This window comes from Equus przewalskii, chromosome 1 (genome assembly GCF_037783145.1).
Source record: "Equus przewalskii isolate Varuska chromosome 1, EquPr2, whole genome shotgun sequence".
Taxonomy (NCBI): domain Eukaryota; kingdom Metazoa; phylum Chordata; class Mammalia; order Perissodactyla; family Equidae; genus Equus; species Equus przewalskii.
In genome coordinates this window covers 40960033-40977477 of record NC_091831.1, presented here as the reverse complement: position 1 = coordinate 40977477, position 17445 = coordinate 40960033, and the positions used below count along the sequence as shown (strand labels likewise).

Here is a 17445-nt window from a genome sequence, read left to right as displayed (position 1 = left end):
ATTCCATCTTCTTCAATTTTTTAGAATAGTTTGAGAAGGATGGGTAGTAAGTCTTCTTTGAATGTTTGGTAGAATTCTCCAGAGAAGCCATCTAGTCCTTGACTTTTGTTTTTTGGGAGGTTTTTGATTACTGTTTCAATCTCTTTACTTGTGATTGGTCTATTCAGATTCTCCATTTCTCCTTGATTCAGTTTTGGGAGGTTGAGTCTAAGAATTTATCCATTTATTGTGAGCCTAAGAATGTATCCATTTCTTCCAGGTTGTCCAATTTGTTGGCATATACTTTTTCACATTATTCTCTTATAATCCTTTGTATTTTTGTGGTATCTGTTGTAATTTCTCCTCTTTTCATTTTTAATTTTATTTATTTGAGCCTTCTCTCTTTCTTCTTACTGAGTCTAACTAAGGCTTTCTCAGTTTTATTTTAAGTTAACCAACTCTTAGTTTCATTGATCCTTTCTACTGATTTTTTTGTTTCACTTTCATTTATTTCTGCTCTAATTTTCATTATTTCCTTCCCTTTACTGATTTGGGGCTTTGTTCTTCTGTTTCTAGTTCTATTAGGTGTAGTTTAAGATTGCTTATTTGAGATTTTTCTTGTTTGTTGAGGTAGGCCTGTATTGCTATGAATTTCCCTCTTAATGCTACTTTTGCTGCATCCCATAAGAATTGGTATGTTGTGTTTTCATTTTAATTTGTCTCTAGATATTTTTTACTTTCTCCTTTGATTTCTTCCCCTGATCCAGTGGTTGTTCAGTAGCATGTTTGTTTGGCAGCATGTCTCCATATATTTGTGAGTTTCCCAGCCTTTTTCTTGTAGTTAATTTCTAGTTTGATAGCATTGTGGTCACAAAAGATGCTTGATAGGATTTAAATCTTAAATTTATTGAGGCTTGCCTTGTTTCCCAACATATGATGTATCTTTGAGAATGTTCCATGTGCACTTAAGAAGAATGTGTGTGCTACTGCTTTTGGATGGAGTGTTCTCTATATATCCAAAAGTCCATCTGGTCTAGTGTTTCATTTAAGGCCACCATTTCCTTGTTGACTTTCTGTCTGATCTATTCAGTGATGTAAGTGGAGTGTTGAGGTCCTTTGCTGTTGTTGTGTTTCTGTCAGTTTCTCCATTTTAAGTCTGTTAATAGTTGCTTTATATACTTTGGTGCTCCTTTGTTAGGTGCATATATATTCATAAGTGTTATGTCATTTAAAAAAAAAATCTTAATTTTTTTTTTCCTTCTCTTCCTGAAGCATTTCTCTATTTGTATCCTCTAAATCACTAATTTGTCCTTCATAATGTCAGCTCTACTTTTTAAAGATTCTAGATGATTTTTTATCTCATTACTTGTGTTCTTCATATCCAGAATTTCTGTTTAGGTTTTTTTAAGCATTTCAATCTCTTTGGTGAAGTGTTCTTTCTGCTCATTAATTTTATTCCTGAGTTCAATGAACTATCTTTTTGAGTTTTCTTATAAACGTTGAGTTTTTTTATGACAACTATTTTGAATTCTCTGTCATTTACATTGTAAATTTCTGTGACTTCAGGATTGGTTTCTGGAGACTTGTCATTTTCCTTCTGCTCTGAAGTGTTACTGTAGTTTCTCATGATGTTTGATGAACTGATCCTTTGCCAGTGCATCTGTGGTAGTATCAGGTCACAGATTCCACCTGCTCACCACTGAGGGGCTGGCACAGGAGGTGTGTTTTCTGATCCCACCCCATCTGCTGGATGTTGTGTGTGTACAGCTGCTCTGCATTTGCCTGAGGTGGCTACAGATGCTCGGCGGGTCACTCTCATGGGAGCGGGGCCTCTGTGCTCAGCAGATGGCTTGCTCAAGTGCAGATTGGCACTGTGCCACTGTGCTTGGTGGGTGGGGCATCTTCACAGGGGCTGAGCCGTGGCCACTCAATGGAGGGCCTTCCCACTGGCGGGGTTGCTGCAGCACTGCGGGTGCTACCACAGGCCTGGGATAGCATTCACACGCATGCTGGACTGCCACTGCCTTCTCCTATGGTTTCGTTGTCCACTGTGCTTTTTGAGTGGGGCTCCTTTGCAGAGAATGAGCCAGGGCCACTTGGTGGGGCTGCCTCACCATGGTGGGCATTCCTGTAGGCCAGGATAGCATTTGTATGTGTGCAGGGCTGCCACTGCCTCCTGTTACAGTCATGACGGCCACTGTGCTTGGTGAGTGGACTCCTTTGTGTGGGCCAAGCTGCGGTTACTTGGTGGGGAGTATTGCCACTGGCAGGGCTGCCGTGGCACAGTGGACATTCCCACAGGCTGGGATAGTGTTTGCATGCAGGCTGGGCTATCCCCTCCTCCTCTTAGAGTCACGCCGGCTGCTTTGTGGAGACCCGTGACCTGGCTTGCTGCTGCCAGGGACAGAGATGGTGCACTCAGCTATCTCCACTGCTTCCCAGGGATCTAGTCCATCCACCTTCAGATGTATAGCTGAGTGGGTCTCAGGCATCCTGTTGTGCTGTGTGGGTATCCTCTGTTGGTCAGTGAATGTCCTTTAATTGTAATGAGAGGGGGAGAGACAAAGGGAACAGCTCACTCTGCCGTGTTGCTGATGTGACTCCTCTTTTTTATTTTTTAAAGCTAAAATATACCACTTTTTTTCTTTTTCTGCTTTATCTCCCCAGACCCCCCTGGTACATAGTTGTATGTCTTAGTTGCACGTCCTTCTAGTTGTGTCATGTGGGACACCACCTCAACGTGGCCTGACAAGCAGTGCCATGTCCATACCCACGGTCCAAACCAGCAAAACGCTGGGCTGTCACAGTGGAGCATGTAGACTTAACCACTCGGCCATGGGGCCAGCCCCTAATATATACCACTTTTAAAGTGATTTTGTCACTTCTCAGAAAATGTGATATCCCAGGTTTGGTGCATTTTTATTAGAGAGAGTGAGCAGAGTTAAATGTGTCCTATTCCATGCCTTTGTATTCCTTGGTCTTTGGGAGACTATTCTGCTAAGAGTTCTAGGGAAAGAATAGTTGTTACAAGTGGAGGATATAAGCTAATTTGAGAAATGTGACTAATAGAAGTCTCTGTTTATTGAGGGATCATAATATGCAATCAGAATACAGAAAACACAAAGGTTCTAGAAAAATAGGAAAGTTCAAAGCAAATTATAGAACATCTGAATTATTCTTAATTTGATGTTATGTAAATTTAATTAGTCTACTTAGACACTTTAAATATAGGACTCATTAGGATAAAATTTTAGACTTCTCTGGAATACATGTATTGTAGGTGATATAAACCAATGAGGGAGAGAATTGTAGGTGTACCATTCCTCAGGATGTCAGATTGTAATATAATATATAGCACAGATTTTGGGGATGTAGACAGTCTGAACTCTCAAATTCGTATTCAAGTTTTTATGGGTATATGCTTTTCTCTGGGATGAAGTCCTTATTCCTTTAGTCAGATCCTCAAATGGTTTTATGTTCCCAAAATGTAAAAACTACAGATGCAGTGGGTATTGAATATGCCTTATTACTGGTTGCCTTGGCAGTTCCTCCTTTAAAAAATATTTACGTCTTCCTGCCAAAAGACTGCTTTCTTTTGTTAAAGATAAAAACTTGATCCTTTCTTTTATGGTGTCCTGAACTTCACAACTCTGTTTATTGAATGGTCCTGACAAAGCTATACGGGACTATAGATGGAATGGAACGTAGCAATCTTTATGTTCTCAGCAATCTTCTGACAAAATTCTGTGCAGTGGCCTCATATTAGGAATTGAGTAAAGAGAGAAGTGATTTTTTTCACATTCTTTCCCCTTTTGTCCTCCCATACATTATGTTCTCTCTTGTTCTCCTTCCACCACATACACACATACTCTTTTACTTTCTCATTCAGACATATACATGCACTCCTACCCTTTTGCTGTTGCTAGTATTTTGGGCTTAAAGATAGATCATCTTTGCTTTGAAGAAGCTTGGGAATGAAACCCAGAAAAGTTCTCATGCCAGCCTTGGGACTTGGCTGTGTATTTAAGGAGAAGTGGGGATTTGATTCTTTCAAATAGCTTTGAAAGGGCCTGTACTAAATCACTTCCTAGCAGATGGTTTAGAACACTTCTAAGATGTACTCTCTATTATGAGACAGAGCAAAGAGTAGCATGTCCTGAAATAGAACCAACTCACTTCACAGAAATGACTGATTTACTTTCAGAAACCTGGCACATGCCTTTAATGGCTTCTAATGAAAATTGGACCGTAAATAAATAGTCTTGTGTGTTTGCTTTGATGTCTTTAGAGTTATAAAAACAAACCAAAACACCCTATTGTATGTGTGCACACACAGGAACTCCACCACTTTTTAGCCTTCACTAATTCAAGGTATCAAAGTCCCCGTTTTTGGTGTTTGGATATAATTTAGAGTAGAAACGTAATATGTTTTTCCATTTGACACTTATGTCACTTACCTTTGTGAAAGAAAATTGAAATGTGAGTAAATCTTATAAAAAGGCAAACAATTATAAGCATGAGCAGCTGTTTAAGAGGGATTATGTTAACTCTTTGAAGGAAAATATGCTCCTTTTGGTCACAGATATTCCCAAGGCAGTAGTTTGTTGTGTTGTTTTAAGTTAATAAACTTAATTTTTTAGAGCAGTTTTAGGTTCACAGCAAAATTGAGCAAAAAGTACGGAGAGTTCCCATAAATTCCCTGGCACTCCCCTACCCCCACAACCTCCCTTACTGTTGACATCCCACACCATGGTGGTACATTTGTTATAATTGATGACCCTACATTGACACATCATTATCACCAATGTCCATAGTGTACATTAGCATTCACTCTTGGTATTGTACATCCTCGGGGTTTGGGCAAATGTATAATGATGTGTATCCACTATTGTAGTATCATTCAGAACAGTTTCACTGCCCTAAAAATCCTCTGTGCTTTGCTTGTTCATCCCTGCTCCCCTCTAACCCTTGGCAACCACTGATCTTTTTACTGTCTCCATTGTTTTGCCTTTTCCAGAATGTCATATAGTTGGAATCATACGATATGTAGCCTTTTCAGATTAGCTTCTTTTACTTTGTAATAGGCGTTTAAATTTCCTCCCTGTCTTTTCATGGCTTGATAGCTCATTTCTTTTTAGCACTGAATAATATTCTGTCATCTGGATATACCATAGTTTATTAACCCATTCACCTACTAGAGGATATCTTGATTGCTTCCAAGTTTTGACAATTATGAATAAAACCATTACAAACATTTGCATTCAGGTTTTTGTGTGGACATAAGTTTTTAATTCATTTGAGTAAATACCAAGGAGCGCAATTGCTCGATCATATGTAAGAGTATGTTTAGTTTTGTAAGAAACTGCCAAACTGACTTCCACAGTGGCTGTATCATTTTGCATTCTCACCAGCAATGAATGAAAATTCTTGTTGTCGGTATTTGGTGTTGTCATTGTAAAGCTGGTCTCATAGAATTAGGAGGAGTCCCTTTGCTTCTATTTTCTCAAAGAGTTTGTAGAAATTGGTAGAACTTTTTCCTTAAATGTGTGGTAGAATTCACCAGTGAACCCAACTGGGCCTGGTGGTTTCTATTTTGGAAGGTTATTAAATATTTGACTCAACTTCTTTAATAGATAAAGGCCTATTCATATCATTTATTTCTTCTTGTATGAGTTTTGACAGATTGTGTCTTTCAAGGAGTTAGTCCATTTCATCTAGGTTATCAAATTTGTGGGTGTAGAGTTTTAATGCCCATGGGCTCTGTAGTTACGTCTCTTGTTTCATTTCTGATGTTAGTAATTTGTGCCTTCTCTCTTTTTTTCTTAGTTAGCCTGGCTAGAGGGTTATTGATTTTATCAATCTTTTCGGAGAACCAGCTTTTGATTTTGTTGATTTTCTCTATTGTTTTCCTGTTTTAAATTTCATTGATTTCTGCTCTAATTTTTATCATTTTCTTCTGCTTACTTTGGATTTGATATGCTCTTCTTTTTTTCTGCTTTCCTAAAATGGAAGCTTAGATGATTGATTACGGATCTTTCTCCTTATCTAATATATACATTAAATGTTATAAGTTTTCCTATAAGCTTTGCTTTCTCTGCATCCCACAAATTTTTGATAAATTGTGTTTTCATTTTCATTCAGTTCAAAATATTTTAAAATTTCTCTTGAGATTTCTTTTTTGACCAGTGTATTATTTAGATATGTGTTGTTTATTCTCTACATATTTTGGGATTTTCCAGTTCTTTTTGTTATTGATTTCTAGTCTAATTCCATTATGGCCTAGTTTAGTTCTCTTGAGCAGACATAGTATGATTTCTATTCTTTTAAATTTTTTAAGATGTGTTTATTTCACAGAATGTGGTATTGGTGAGTATTCCTTGTGAGCTTGAGAAGAATGTGTAATCTGGTGTTGTTAGATGTAGTTTATAGATGTCACTTATATCCAGTTGATTGATGGCATTGTTGAGTTTAACTGTGTCCTTAAAGATTTTCTGCCTCCTGGATCTTTCCATTTCTGGTAGAGGAGTATTAAAGTCTTCAACTATAATAATAGGTTTATCTGTTTCTCCTTGTAGTTCTGTCAGTTTTTGCCTCATGCATTTTGCACTCTGTTGTTAGGCACATGCACATTAAGGAATGTTATATCTTCTTGGAATATTGACCTTTTTATCAGTATGTCTTTATCCCTGATAACTTTCCTTGCTCTGGACTTGGCTCTGTCTGACGTTTATACAGCTACTCCCACTTTCTTTTGCTTAGTGTTAATTAGCATGTTGTATCTTTCTCCGTTACTTTACTTTTAATCTGTATATGTCTATATTTAAAGTGGATTTCTTGTAGACAACATGTAGTAGGGTCTTGTTTTTTGATCCACTCTGACAGTCTCTCTTTTAATTGGTATATTTTGACCATTGACATTGAGAGTGATTATTCATATAGCTGGGTTAATATGTACCATATTCGTCATTCTGATCTATTTGTTGCCCTTGTTCTTTGTTTCTGTTTTTATCTTTGATACTTTCTACACCTTTTGAGGTTTTAATTGAGCATTTTATATGATTCCATTTCCTCTCCTTTCTTAGCATATCAGTTGTGCTTCTTTTCTTTTCTTTTTTTCTTTTAGTGGTTGCCCCAGAGTTTGCAAGTCCAAGTCCACTTTCAAATAACACTATCCACTTCATGGGTAGTGCAAATACCTTATAATAACAAAATATTCTTAATTCCTCCTTCCTATCCTTTGTATCATTGCTGTCGTTCATTTTACTTATACGTAAGCACACATAAGTGTGTGTGTATATATATAAAATATATATCTAAGCATACTAATCAAATACATTATTGCTCTTATTATTTTTAATGAACTCTTATCTATTAGATCAATTAAGAATGAAAAAATATAAATGTTTTTATTTTACCTTCACTTGTTTATTTCTGGTGTTCTTCCTTTCTTTATGTAGATCTGAGTTTTTGACCCGTATCATTTTCCTTCTCTCTGAAGAACTTTTGACATTTCTTGCAAGGCACGTCCACTGGCAACAAGCTCTTTCAGTTTTTGTGTGAGAAAGACTTTATTTCTCTGTCACTTCTGAAGAATAATTTTGGAGGGTACAAAATTATAGGTGGGTGGATTTTTTCTCTCAACACATAAATATTTCACTCCACTATCTTCTTGCTTGCATAGCTTCTGAGGAGAAGTCAGATTTCATTCTTATCTTTGTACCTCTATAGGTAAGGTGCTTTTTTCCTCTGGCTTCTTTCAAGAATTTTTTTTTTTGTCTTTCATTTTTTGAAGTTTGAACATGATATTTTTGAAATTTATGCTGCTCAGCATTCTCTGAGCTTCTTGGGTCTCTGGTTTGGGACCTAACATTAATTTGGGGAAATTCTCAGTTGTTATTGCTTTAAATATTGCATCTGTTCCTGTTTTTCTTCTCCTATGGTATTCTCATTGCAGATATGTTAATGTAAATCTTTTGTCATTGTCCCACAGTTCTTGGATATTCTTTTATACTTTTTTCAGTCTTTTTTATCTGTGCTTTTCAGTTTTAGAAGTTTCTATTATACGACCAAGCTCAGAGATTCGTTCCTCAGCCATGGCTAGTTTTACAAAGACATTACTTATTTCTGTACCATGTTTTTGATTTCTAGTATTTCTTTTTGATTTTTTCTTAAAATTTCTCTCTTTACTTACATTATCCATCTATCTTGCATGTTACCTGCTTTTTTTTCCATTAAAGCCCTTAGCATGTTAATCATAGTTTTAAAAAATTTCTGGCCTGATAATTCCAAGAGATTTGCCATATCTGACTCTGGTTCTGATGCTTATTCAGTCTCCTTAAACAGTGTTTTTTTTTGCCTTATAGTATGCCTTGTAATTTTTTTGTTGAAGGTAGATATAATGTCCTGGGTAAAAGGAACTATGGTAAATAGGCCTTTAGTAATGTAGTGGTAAGGTGTGGGGGAGGGGAAGCATTCTATAGTGCTGTGTTAGGTCTCAGCCTTTTGATGAGACAGTGTCCCAGGCTGTGAACTTCAGCTTTGCCTCTTAGGTTTTTTCCCCTCCTTACCTGGCACAGGATGGTTAGAGGGGCTAGAGTTGGGTATTTCCCTTCTCCCAGGTAGGTTAGGCTGTGATAAAACCCCAGCAAGTTAGGCTCTGGTAAAATAATTTCTCCTGAGGGTAGTCCTTGTTAAGAAGAACAGGAAAGCTCTGCTGTGTTTCCAAATGGTTTCTGGAGGTAAAACTCACAGTGTGGGTGCCTCCTTGCAACTGGGTCCCCCTGAAGTTTTTAACTCTCAAACTTGTCCACACTGAGCCTCTGTCAATTTGTCGATTACAGTTTAGGTTATCCTTCCCTGATACTGGTTCTCATGGAGGTTTCTGCTTCTATAAATTGTGGTTCTTTGTGTCCACCTTTCTGTCTCTGCAGTTTGGGGGGCAGCAGTTTGCCCTGTGACCTCACTCCTCTGACGCATCTAAGAAGAGTTGTTGAGTTTTCAGTTCCTTCAGCTCTTTGTTGCTAGGGTGGTGACCTCTAAGCTCCTTACAGACTGGAAGCTAGAAGTTCTAGTTGTTCTTCTACACTCAGAGTTGGACATTTGGCAGTTGAATTTCAAACAGTAAAGTAGAAATCAGTTTACATATTGCTTAGTCATTGTTTATAAGAAAAGCATTCTGACATTCTTAGCTGTAAGCGGACACCTGATTTGAACTATATAGTTTGAAATGGCTGAAAAATTATTGACTAAGTTCTTTTGAATTTTATGCCTCAATTATGAGTCAGATTTTTTACTTCTACTTTCTTAGGAAGACTTGAAGGACATTGCTGTATTATATTTATTCTAGTTTTAAGACGTGAACCATTAATGATTACTAAGTTGAATTCCTAATAGTGAAGAAAAACAGTTATGTTTGAGACAAGTGATTGTTTTCTGAGCTATTGTTTAATGAAATACTTTTGAGTTAATGCAAAAAATACTTAACACTTTCTTAGATCTTGTAACTTATTTGAGTGTGCTAAATTCTGCTTCTTACCCTTAAAACCCAACCTAAACATTTAGTGAGCTCTAATCTTTCTTTTGAAATGCAAAAACAAAAAGAAAGGTTTTAAATGTCGTATAAAACGTGGAAGTGGCTTAAAAAGAATTTTTAGGCCACTTTAAAAGGGTTTAATTTTAGGTTCATGTTGATAGCATATTTTATAAAATTTTATGAGACATTCTTTTCTATTTTATAAGCTCTTACCCTGTGAGATAAAATTTCCCTAAGCCAAATTCTTAATAGTCTGCTTTCTTGACGTTTTTTAAAAGACAGAAACCAAAGCAATTAAGTATCTTCTTCTATGCCCAGTAATGATTTGTGCACATACATTTAGGAATGATTTACCCATGGTCCTTAAAGTGATCATTTGTTTCAGGTGATTATATGTTATGTATATATTTGTGTTGTTTTATAATACACTTGACCAGTAGTGATATCACTGTCAGAAAGCAAAAAATCATGCACCATCATAATACAAACTTGAAGCATCTTCTATTCCTGTGTTTTTTAATCAGATGCCTCAGAAATGGGCAATGTGATTTTAGTTCAATCTGGGAAATGAGAGATAAAGATGGGGAGATTGGTTGGGGAGGCTGGCCTGGTGGCGTAGTGGTTAAGTTTGCACGCTCTGCTTTAGCAGCCTGGGGTTCACAGATTCAGATCCTGGGCCCGGACCTAGCACCACTCTTCAGGCCATGCTCTGGCAGCATCCCACATAAAATAGAGGTAGATTGGCACAGATGTTAGCTCAGCAACAATCTGCCTTAAGCAAAAAGAAGAAGATTGGCAACAGATGTTAGCTCAGGGCCCATCTTCCTCAGACACACACAAAAAAAATCATAAAAAAAGATGGGGAGATTGCTTGGCAAAGAGAAGATGTTCATGTATGGAGAAGAAAGCGGTAGGAAGTATGAAGTAGATGACATTATGTCTGGATACAACCTCAGAATCCTTTTCAATAAAGTGTTCCAGATAGCTACTACTTACTGATTGGAGTTGAAACCCTTTTGGCCTAGATACTATTCTGTGAAACTAAAAATTGTCATTTGTTGACTTCCCTTTCTTCCATGCTACAATAAAATGTAAGTGCATACACTCTGTATGACTCACAAACTGAATTCAATGTGGAAAGTATAATGCAACTAGTCCCTTAGAGTTACTGGGAAAACATGGTCTCCATAATTACATAGAGACATGGTGTCTCTAATTTTAGGAAGCAGTCATGGAGTATGTCCCTAAAGCAAGATTTCTTGTCTCTCTGTCTTTGTTCATCCTCTATTGCATATTTATTTCAAATTAAAAACCTGGGAAATGTGGTCTTTGCCTTTTATACATTCTTGGAGAATTGATGCCTTGTTTAAGAGACCATCCATTTTCTTACCGTGTAGGATTTAACATGTGCTTTCATGAAAGTGCACGTTGCTAAAGAGTATTTTTACATTGGTCAATTCAAATTAGTATGCCAGGAGCCTTGTTACCACACACTAACCATGTAGTTTTCCTCAGCTAGGATGTTGAAATGCCATGTTTCTTCCCCCAAATAAAAACTAATTTGATTTGAAATGATTTTAAATCAGCAGTGGTTTGAAAGTAAACTTAGGTGACTAAATTAAAACTTAGGTGACTTAAATTATTTGCTCCAGTCCAAATATACGAATGTTTTCCTATGCAAGAAAGTATTAAGATTTTTCCAAGTGTATTTTTTTGTGTGTAGATTGTATTCATGAAACTTGATTTATGTTAGGCCTGAATTTAAGTTCAAGCTATAAAGTTATTTTTGAATAATTTCAGGTGTGCCCTGCTTTAAGAAAACAATTTTGAAAAATCAAACTTATAAATCAGGGTGAGGGTGGTTAATATTTTTTTGAAAGGATTTAGGTTAATCTTTTACTTTAAACTACTTCCATGAATTTAATGGATGGCATTTTAATTGGTGTTTCAAAGATAGCTTAGGCAAGTAAGTTAACCTCAGTTTCTTCATCTGTAAAAAAGAGATCGTAAGATGATACTATCTACGTCATAGGGTAAACCAGCTGCTACACTTTACTAAGGCCACACCAGGCAGCATTTCTATTATAAGACTTACTAAGAAGGTATCCATGAGGCAGCTCAAACACCACCTCCTCGGCAAAGCACATCCAGTTCTTTCCTAGCCAAAAGGATTTGCTCTCCTTCTCCAGGTTCCCCTAACTCTTAGGCAAATGCTCATCTACAAGAGCTAGACACATGTTTTATTTGTATTTTTGTTCTTTAATCTTACTGCCTTTCTTCTCCCTCTTTCTCGTCTTTCCTCCCCTTCTTAGAAAAGAAACTAATGTGGTACTTGGCACTTGGCAGGCATGCTAGGATCTTACATCTGAACAAAATAAACAAACGGATCTTTGGAAAGTCTCTTCTTTATTACGTTTTGGAAAATTGGGCTCAGCCATTTTGTCTAGGGTCTGTTTTGTATGAGTACAAGCAGTATCAGCTAGCTGCTGCTTCTGAAGTTGCAAGCTACTTAGTTTTGACCCTATGATCTGTAGTTATCCTTGTCTTAAGTTATTATTATTATATTGGTGCATTTAATCAGACCTTTAAAAATATTGTTTTTTGTGTGTTGTGAGCTTCTGTAATAGAGATTGGTCTCTATAAAAAGATAATCCTCAAGGCATTTATTTAAAAATTGCATTTTTCTTTCCTATTGAGAATTGCCTGGGATTCTAAAATAATTTACTTTTAATTTAGATACATCAAATGGCGGAAGACAGTCATTTATTTTTGTTGATATGGCTTCCTTTGTGAATCTAATGTATAAACTTATTTGATTTTCAATAAAACTCCCAAAAGCTTTTTTAAAGCACAATTTTCCTCAACTTTCTTTTCAAAAAAAGCTGATTTTAACATGTGGCTGACAGTAAGGCAGTCAAAAGAGAAAATGGAGTTTATTGCTTTTTATATAAACCTAAGGAACCTTTATGTTTAAAACTTAAATTTGAATCACAAGCTAGATTTAATCTCTTCTGTAGCTTGGTTCTAATCAATAGGACTTTGAACTCTTATCATTTGTACATAGCCCTGTTGATCTCTTTCCTTCCTCCAGCACACATTTTTTTCATATGTGTGTTTGTTATTTGTCTTGTATCTTTTCTTGTATTTTCTCTTTATTTGATTCACTTTTTGAATCCAAGTATGTAAGGCTGTCCACACTACTGTCTATCCTATGCTGTCTGACACAATAGCCACCAGCCGCATGTGGTTGGTTATTCAGCACTTGAAAATGAGGCTTGTCTGAATTGACACGTGCTATAAATGTACAGTACACACCGCATTTTGAAGACTTGGTAGAAGAAAAGAATGTAAAATTGTTCATTAATAATGTTTATGTTAATTGCATGTTGCAACTAGAATATTTTGTATTATATCTTGTGCCCAGTTTATTGGAGTTCTTCAGTGGGGAGGAGAAGTTACTGACAGGTAAAGTCTTTCCTTGAGACAATGAGGGTATTGCTGCTATCCTTTCTCACTTCGGGAGCATTGAGTCTTGGGTTGTTCCTGGCTTTGAAGTTACTGGCTAGAGGGCTTAAAATGTAAACCAGTATTTTTGCATTACTTGCTTTTTTTTAACTTGTATCACTTTTAAATTCTGTTATATTTACATTATGGCAGTGGGATTAGCTTTGACTTGCATATACTCAGATGCATAAAGGGGCCAGGCAACTAACAAATGAATGAATCCATCCTATGTTAGACAATATGGAGTGATATATGTCCTGTGCAACAGGTGTATGTTCTCTCTGGATGGTAAGGTAACCCTTATTCCTGTTCAGTTGATTATTGCTTTATGGGAATATATGTTGCCAGATCTTTTAGGTTTTTAAGAGGAGCCAAAAATCTGGATTTTTAAGGATCTGAAACCTCCCAATTTTTAAATACTGACAAATAATGCAAAATTTAAAAATATTTATGCAGGTCAAATCAACTTTAGCTTTGGTCTGAATGGTACTGCTTTGTAACTTTGACTTAAGGTACTTTAGATGACATTCTTAAAGTATACCTGTTAAGAAGAGAGGCTTACAATCACCTCTGGATGAATAGTTTTAAAATTTCACACCTTTTAGAGAATATAGTGGATAATTGTGAAATGGTATGTTACAGTTTCTGTGTATTTTTTGAATATGTATTTCTAGTATACTTTTGTTTTCTATAGTGATTTTTTCTGCTCTTTATTCTCTTATTTACTTTTCTGTTGCTCATTTTAATGTGAATTTATTTTCCCTGAAGATTTAGGAGAAAGCTCATGTCAGATTGCTTTTCTAACCTCATAAAACTCCCTTTTCTGGTTTGTGTGTGTGTGTGTGTGTGTGTGTGTGTGTGTACTGTTCAGAGATATGGTGGGTTGCTTTCTGAGATTTTCTAGCTCAGGTCCCTTCCCCCTGCTTTTATCTGGACCTACTCTTTCCTTTGTCTCTGCTGTCCCTTTCCTGCTCAATCTTGACACCACTCCCAGCAGTTTCTTCCTAGTGTGGCATTTGTCGAGGAATGGAGCCTTGGAGAGGCTGTTTGGAGAGTTCACAGGGGCTAGATTTCTCCAGCCCCAGGAGAAGCCTAGTAGAAGTCCTTCATGGCACTCACCAAATATTAGAATGGGCTAAGCCTTTTCCACTTTCAGCTGCTATCTCAAATTGGCCCACAGCACTTTCCAGTGAATACCTGATGGCTGCTTGGGATTCTCCTTTTTCCAAATTTCTCACGTGCTTTGTGGCTTCCTTATGTTTTCTTCCATACTGATACTGATAATATGCAGGTCTTGAGGCTATTGGTGATTCATGAAGAATGCTTTTCCACATAGTTATGTTGTAAATTTTTCACTTGAGTTTTGGATCTGCCGTCTGTTTTCTTCATCTGCTTTTACGTGGGGAATAAGGAAGGTTCAAAAACTCCTGCAAATGCTCCTGTCCTCCCAGAAAATCCAGATGCTCCAACTTTGTAACCTAATGTGTGGGTGGCAGCAAGAAGTCAGATGGTTAATTGTGTTTGAATAGGTTTACAAATTATATTTAAGAACAATAGGCATATTCCTTCTATAAAAGTTGGGAAAAGGCCAAGCATTCATTTGCTGCTGCTTATATTAAAAAAAAAGTCTTTACCGGAAAAACAATCATAGAAAACTTGAAAGAAAAAAAAAAAAGGAGGAGGAGACTTAGCTCTTGGTGTTGAAAGCTGTTGTGTTTCTGGCAGTGTATAAACTCCACTCCCAACCACAGACACAGTGTATCAGCCAGAACAGTTTGCATCTCTCCCCTTTTGTGGTTCTATTCCGAATTTGGTGCCCAAATCAGGTCTTCTAAAACATTGAAGGATTACATGAATTAGCATTCATTGTTCAGACTTGGTTTTAACCAAGAAATTTACTGAATATCGCTTGTCCTTATTCCCTAGATATAGGTAAAATAACATTGGAAGTTCAATCAGAAGAGCTCCATGGAGTAATCAATATTTACTAGGAGCCAGTTTGCTCAGTTTCATTCATAGAAAAGCAGTACAGTTTTGAAATACATATCTGCTTCAAGTTCCTTAATCTGCAAGTAAAGACTCTACTCTCTTTTTAAACTTAAAGAATAATGTGTATGGACATTGTTTTAGAAGGATTTGCAATTCTACAGTGATCTTGATGTTTGGAACTTAACTTTTAGTATAAAAAGTTCAGTTCTCTGCCACACAGAATTTCAACCGTGTTGTTGAGTTATGTATGTAAAGTTAAAAAAAGATTAGAAAGTTGTATTCTACTTCTAAGTGTGGATATTGTGTGCTATGATATGAGTATATATACATATCTTTTCTCCATTTCTCTTTTAAGGTCTCAGCCAGTTTCCTCCCCAGTCATCCTTCAGTTTGGTCATGCAGAGACACTTCTTCCACTGCTTTCTCTCATGGGCTACTTCAAAGACAAGGAGCCCCTAACAGCTTACAATTATAAGGAACAAATGCATCGGAAGTTCCGAAGCGGTCACATTGTACCCTATGCCTCGAACCTAATATTTGTGCTTTACCATTGTAAAAATGCTAAGAATCCTAAAGAAGAATTCCAAGTGCAGATGTTATTGAATGAAAAGGTGTTACCATTGGCTCACTCACAAGAAACTGTTTCTTTGTATGAGGATCTGAAGAACCACTATAAGGACATCCTTCAGAATTGTCATACCAGTAAAGAATGTGAATTACCAAAGGTGAACAACACATCTGATGAGCTGTAATAACTGGAGAACATTTTTAATTCATCTAGAATCTATAGGGAGTGATTATTCCTATGCTTGGAATAGGTGGGCAGTCCCTCGTTATCACATTATTTGGGTATTTCTGTCTTTTCACAGAAAAATGTTCTTTCTTTTTGAGTCTGGACATGGATGTATAAAAAAAGATTCTTCACTGGAGCAGCTCGCTTGAGGGGAAAAAAATCTTTTCAAAGAAATAGCTGGCACTGCAAATGTTTACAGAAATTGTATTCCCCCTATTTATCTAAGAAATCTCACACTGAGATAGAATATGATTTCAAAATGATACTTGAAAATGCTAGAGTAACAAAATAGCATGTGAGTTGGCCGATCCATACCTGACGGAACTGAGTCTAGGAAGACCAGGTGTGCGGCAGTTCTGTTCTCCTCAGGTAGCACGGTTCTAGTTTTGTCTTTTTTAATCAGAAATGTTGTGATGGACTAGGAGTATCACTTTGGAAGAAAGCTAACATCTCTCTAGTTGAGAATTGGAAACAATGTTAAGAAACAGTCTGATTTAAAAGGACACCTTCACTGAAGGAAGACAAAAAGTCTAATAAAATAAATATTTTTGTTAATAGTATTTATAAAGTATTTGAACACTTTTTCAATAATTCCTTTTAACCTCCTAGTGAGTCTTGCAAGGCCATTCTTTAGTTATTATCATACCTGTTTTATGGAAGACAGAGGACCATTAGCAACAAGTCAGATGGATAGAATTAAAGTTTCTTAAATCCATTGCTGAGCAATTTTTTCCATTGTCTCACTTTGCTTTTATTTTTATATTTTGCTTTTGTGAAATGTATCTTTTGGTTGTTTAATTTCTTTTCTCTTTTTTTAAAAAAAAAAAAAATAAAGTCTTCATCCTGGCTGGCTTAGTTTCACAGATATGAACCCATTTCGAAGAAATAGTTCTGAGTTCTGTCAAATGCCGTGAAAGTATTTGCTATAATAATAAACAGAATTCTTGTGACTTTACCAGGTCTTTTCTGCTTTCTGTGTTAATAGGCAATCATTAATTGACGGTAAAAAGTTTGAATTTCAAGCAGCTTTGACTAAATCAGTCAATATAAGGCAATTTTCTTCTAATAGACATTTCCTCAAATAAATTTTCTCTTCGTAAAGAAAAATGGAAATCTGTTTTATTAAAAATCTAAATAAGAAGGATCATAATTTATATAGTGAAATTATAAAAGAAGATGCATAGATCATTGATCTTCAAATGAATGATGTTTATAAAATAGATGATGAGCTGGTAAATACTGCTGATGCATCAATACACTGCTGATTGTTCCTGCCAAGGTCTGGTATTATCTTTTTTTAATTTGTAAATAAGCAGACAAGAAGAGAATAATATAATGAGCATTCATGCCCATCATTCTGTTTTATCAAAATTAACATTGTAACATTGAGTTTGGATCCAAATAAGAACAGTTGGGGACTTTCGTATGCCTCCCTGATGCTATTGCCCTCACTCCCTGCCTAGAGGTAACCACCAGCATAAAATTCAGTATTCTCCATTCCATTGCATGCTTGACTCTGGAAACTTGTAGTAGTGTTGTGGGAATTTTAAAATTTTCTATAAAAAGACTTATACTGTGCATATCATTTTTGAATGATTTATTTTAACGGCTGCATTTGTTTTTCAAGACTTTTTCTGGTCCTGATCAT

At 36.3% G+C, this 17445-nt stretch overlaps 1 protein-coding gene across 2 annotated transcripts in view; it reads left to right on the top strand.

The window, feature by feature from the left end:
- Window positions 1-16752, top strand: part of MINPP1 (multiple inositol-polyphosphate phosphatase 1) — a 49669-nt gene extending 32917 nt beyond the window's left edge. For both annotated transcript variants that reach the window (XM_008518433.2, XM_008518434.2), the window contains one exon: window positions 15360-16752. In XM_008518433.2, coding sequence (XP_008516655.2) covers window positions 15360-15756 — 397 coding nt within the window. In that variant the 3' untranslated portion in view covers window positions 15757-16752. The remainder of the gene's footprint in view (window positions 1-15359) is intronic.
- The last annotated feature ends 693 nt before the right edge of the window (window positions 16753-17445 follow it).